Source organism: Notolepis coatsorum (genome assembly GCF_963971535.1).
Source record: "Notolepis coatsorum genome assembly, chromosome: 12".
NCBI classification, from domain to species: domain Eukaryota; kingdom Metazoa; phylum Chordata; class Actinopteri; order Aulopiformes; family Paralepididae; genus Notolepis; species Notolepis coatsorum.
In genome coordinates, this window is record NC_140176.1 from 86,128,163 (window position 1) to 86,133,162 (window position 5,000).

A 5,000-nucleotide genomic window follows, 5' to 3' on the forward strand; every position below is an offset into this window, starting at 1 on the left:
CCTGGCCCCCTCCTACCTCTCTGACCTCCTCCTCCACCACACGCCTGCCCTCAACAACCTGGCCCCCTCCTACCTCTCTGACCTCCTTCTCCACCACACGCCTGCCCTCAACAACCTGGCCCCCTCCTACCTCTCTGACCTCCTTCTCCACCACACGCCTGCCCTCAACAACCTGGCCCCCTCCTACCTCTCTGACCTCCTTCTCCACCACACGCCTGCCCTCAACAACCTGGCCCCCTCCTACCTCTCTGACCTCCTTCTCCACCACACGCCTGCCCTCAACAACCTGGCCCCCTCCTACCTCTCTGACCTCCTTCTCCACCACACGCCTGCCCTCAACAACCTGGCCCCCTCCTACCTCTCTGACCTCCTTCTCCACCACACACCTACCCGCTGCCTCAGGTCCGCAGACGCTAACCTCCTCCAACCCATCAGGACTAAGCTCTGGACCTGGGGGGCGACAGGGCCTTCGCTGCAGCTGCCCCCACCCTCTGGAACGCCCTTCACTACCATATCCGCCATGCAGACACCCTCTCATCATTTAAAAAAGCCCTCAAAACCCACCTTTTTACCCTTGAACTCCTTCCTCTCACCTTTTTATATAATATTTTAATTTGCTCTACTAAAACTGTATTGTATTGTATTGTTTGTTTTGTAAAGTGTCTTTGAGCATTAGGAAAAGCGCTATATAAATCTTACATATTATTATTATTATTGTTATTATTATTTATTGTTGGTTTTATTTATTACTCACATTGCTTAGTGTGCACATCCTAAGAGCTAGTGGAGAAACATTCCACTGCGCATCTTACTGTTCACGAGTTGAAGCCACACAAATGACAAGTTTAACAAATTCCATACAAATCTATCTATTGGCTTGGTGAGGATGCATACGGAGCTGTTTTATTATTGTTTCATTAGGAGATTGTGGATATGCGCGGATATGCCCCCTGATTGATGACCCCACTCACCAACCCCCAGACGGAGAAGGAGGTGGTCTACAATTAGAGTGCATCATCGGTCTGCTGAAAACACACTGAATGTGTTGGGGAGCAGCTGACACAACCCTGAGCCCGCTGTGCATTTCTTTTTTTGGACTCTGATTTCACATGAGCCCATTTGTTTTTCACTTCAGCCGTCGTGTGCTCCTCTCCTGACACCACGTGAAACTCACCCGTTATCTCGTCCCATGCCGCTTTTTTTTGGGGTGACCTTGTACCCATATTGACACTACTAAATAACATGTCACGCTAAGATGCCATGTTCTACAGTATTACTTACTACTATAGGGTATTTATGCCTGTACATGCATCTCATGAGCACTATTACTCAGTAGTATTTATATATTTTATATCCAGTTTAATCACCTGTGCATTGTATGTTACTATACTTTACTGTTACATTTGTACTTTATTTTTATTTTGATTTAAACTTTTTTATTGTATTTTCCATTATTCAGACAGTCTCTTTGCATGTTTTCCACATCACATCATTGTGATACAAAACTAAAAGGATAGAAAAACCAACATAAAAGATTTTAATAAAAAAAAATGTATAAACAAAAAACAGAAATACAGGCCAGGACATTCCTCACATTGATCATATAATCAGTTGTTACATGTTAAAGTTACACATATCTACTGTATAATTATAAAAATGCACCGAGAATATAAATCGGACACAAGATATCTTGACTTTTATTTACCTATCATTATTAAATAGGGACCCCAAGTCTTTTTGAACACATGCAAGCTATTATTAACTTTGTGTATAAGTTCCTCAAAAGAGGCTAATCTAGCAAGCTCATCATTCCACTCTCTGAAGCTGAATCTCTGTTGATCTCCAATGCCTCAGTACTATCCTACATCCTGTTATGAGGGCCAGCTTTATCCAAGAGCATAAATGTGAGGATAGTTCAGCCTCCACCGGCAATATGCCCGATATACATAATGCAGGCCATTCAATGAGCCTTGTATCCAATATGTAGTTGATATATTTAATAATAGCTGACCAGAAGTCCTGAACCATCTCATACTCTGATTAGATGCCAACCTTATTTTCGTTGTAAAGTACTTGTGCTGTATAATGACAATAAATGTGAATCTAATCTAATACAATGTTGATCAGTCGCAAATTGTTTTCGCGCTACAGTCCTGTTGAATCTGTTTGCACACAGTCCTGTGCTGCCCTATAAGGAGCGGGCAGGGCGTTTCTGTACGCAAATGCAGGTGTACGAGATTACGCTTTCAGTTTTAAGAATGAGTGACGTTCTTTATTCAAGATTCAAGATTCAAGAGTTATATTCATCACATACATACCAGGGCATACAGTGAAATGCGGTTGGCCATGCCCGCTTCGATTGTGCAATAAAACAATAGCAATATAATAATAATAATAATAATAATAAAAAGATAACTTGAATAGACATGGTAAAATAGACATGTTAATAAATCGCTTAAAGGCACTGGATCCTATGTACATTCCTACTGTACTGTGCAGTTTTTCTTCTATGTCCCTATGCTATACTTGCTGTTACTAACTATACTATACAACAATCACAACAAGTTATTTTCTTAAAGTGTCCTTTTCTTGTGTGTATGTGTGTGTTCATGTGTGCGTGTGTGTGGAGAGATCAGCGTTCATTGTTCTGATGGCCTGAGGGAAGAAACTGATCCTGAGCCTCTCTGTTCTTGTTGCGTTCTTGTTCATTCAGGGGATCGCAGCTGAGAACACAGCTTTTCACATGTTCAAGCATCCGTAGGAGAACTTTTGTAAATTTGTTCTTACGAACTACTTACGAAGATAGTTACGTATACACTTTCGATGGTCCATTGTCAATATGAAAATATCATCTGACTTCAGATATCACATTACAGCCTTTATATCTAACCTGTAAACTTTCTCTCTCTCTCTCTCTCTCTCTCTCTCTCTCTCTCTCTCTCTCTCTCTCTCTCTCTCTCTCTCTCTCTCTCTCTCTCTCTCTCTCTCTCTCTCTCTCTCTCTCTCTCTCTCTCTCTGTGTCTTCAGGTGAATGTAGTTTTGCAGAGCCCTACAGTGCGTGTGGTTACGTCCAGGCGAAGGATGATGATTTTGACTGGGAGCAGGCCGACACCAGAGACAGGCCTCCATCAAGCCCCTGGATGCCTGCAGGTAGGACCAATCACATATCATCTTCCTCTCCTAAACCACTTCCCCTTCTGTAAGACCAATCACATCACACCTTCCTCTCCTAAACCACTCCCTCTGTCATGTAATAATATAATGCAGGACCTCTTTAGATGTCTTTATTCGGCATGCAACAAACTGGACAACTGGCAATGGGAGCGGCACACTATTAGTTCTATTAGTTAAGGAGTAGTGGTTGTTATCTCAGATGTTTATAGATGTATATCTGTTAAACAATAATGTTAGTGATAGAAGGGAACTCATTTTGTGCAAAAATGGAAAGCTTGCCAATGTTCATGAGGCAGAATTATTACAATAGCCGATAATACATTTTCCCAATGATAAATCCCTAAACGGGTGGACCGTGCGGGAAAATTAAGTGATGTCAGACTACACCTCCCTATAGCACATAAGCCTGGTCTCTTTTGACAGATAACATTCTGAAGTTACTAATGCAAAAAAGGAAAATCACTTTTAGTGCTAATGAAATAGAGTAGCATACATATAGGTCTGAACTTGAGTTGAACTTGAACTTGTGTACTCACATTTTTCTGTAGTGGTTGCAATATCCCATATGTAACCACATAACATGCACCCAGAAAAGTGGCAAATTTTTTTTACTTGAACTTGAGGACTGCATACTTTTTTTGCAAAGCTTATCTTTATACTTTATGCTTAGCACACGCATAAGCCTGGTCTCTTTTGAAAGATAACATTCTGAAGTTTCTTACACAATAAAGAAAAATCACTTTTAGTGCTAATGAGTAACATAGGGCTGAACTTGAGTTGAACTTGAACTTGTGTACTCACGTTTGTGTGTAGTAGTTGCAATATTCCAAAATAATATATATTTTTTTGTATAAGCTGGAAAACACAGCAAATCCATAGCCTGAAGTCTTATGTAGTACAGGTCCAAAATCATATAAAAATCCGTTCAGAAATGAGTCTTCTAGAGACATCCGGGTAAAACCACACATTTCACAGTGCGCCAAGAAAAAAGCATCTCTCCATTTCCTGATCCAAGTAAATTCATTCGGAATTTGTATCACTTGATCATTCGGAATTTGTATCACTTGATCATGTCTTCGTTTGTCAATTTTCACCTAGATCCTTGATTCGTACACCCCTACGTGGGATATCACTGGAAAGCTATACACTCATTGTTGGCTACAAGTTACAACGCTGACCAATCATTTTCGCAATCGGCGGATGATTGACTTCTGGAGCCTCGGGAGTCCGGGGTGATAATCTGACGCACCGCGTAAAAAGACGCTCACCTGACATATCGGCAGGTAACTCGATAAACGATGAACGGATTTTGTCGAGTGAGATGGCATTCGAACGGCAACAAATAACGCTTTAATTCGGTAATTTATATGTTCGGCGAGAAATGCAGCCCCGAGCCTTCAGACACTCGCAAAGTGCCGTGAAACTGAAACTGAAAAACCCGGAAATGTTCATGAATTTATAAACCCCCCCCGGACGCCCCCGGACAGGGCGTGAAAAGAGAACATGTCCGAGCAAAAGAGGACGTTTGGTCACCCTAGTTAAGGAGTAGTGATTGTTATCCCATATGTTTCTAGATGTATATTTGTTAAGGAGTAGTGATTGTTAGCTCAGATATTAAAGAGCCATTTCCGGGGCGCTCCAGTAGCACACCACATAGCGCGCTGAGTCACGAAGCGTCGCCCCGGGTTCGTTTCCCAGACCCGGTGGCCATATGCTGCATGTCTTCCCTTCTTCTCCTCCCATTTCTCCCTCTCTCCTCTGTCGGTCCTGCGCGACCAGAAAAAGCTAATAAAGATAATAATTTAAAAAAAAAATGCCATTTCCAA

General features: G+C 41.9%; 1 protein-coding gene across 1 annotated transcript in view; it reads left to right on the top strand.

Moving 5' to 3' along the window:
• Positions 1-3,031: 3,031 nt before the first annotated feature.
• Positions 3,032-5,000, top strand: part of LOC311237952 (receptor-type tyrosine-protein phosphatase mu-like) — a gene marked incomplete at its 3' end in the record, with an annotated part of 279,175 nt that continues 277,206 nt past the window's right edge. The window contains exon 1 of the mRNA XM_084325927.1: positions 3,032-3,150. Within this exon, the coding sequence (XP_084182053.1) occupies positions 3,141-3,150 (10 nt within the window). The 5' untranslated portion in view covers positions 3,032-3,140. The remainder of the gene's footprint in view (positions 3,151-5,000) is intronic.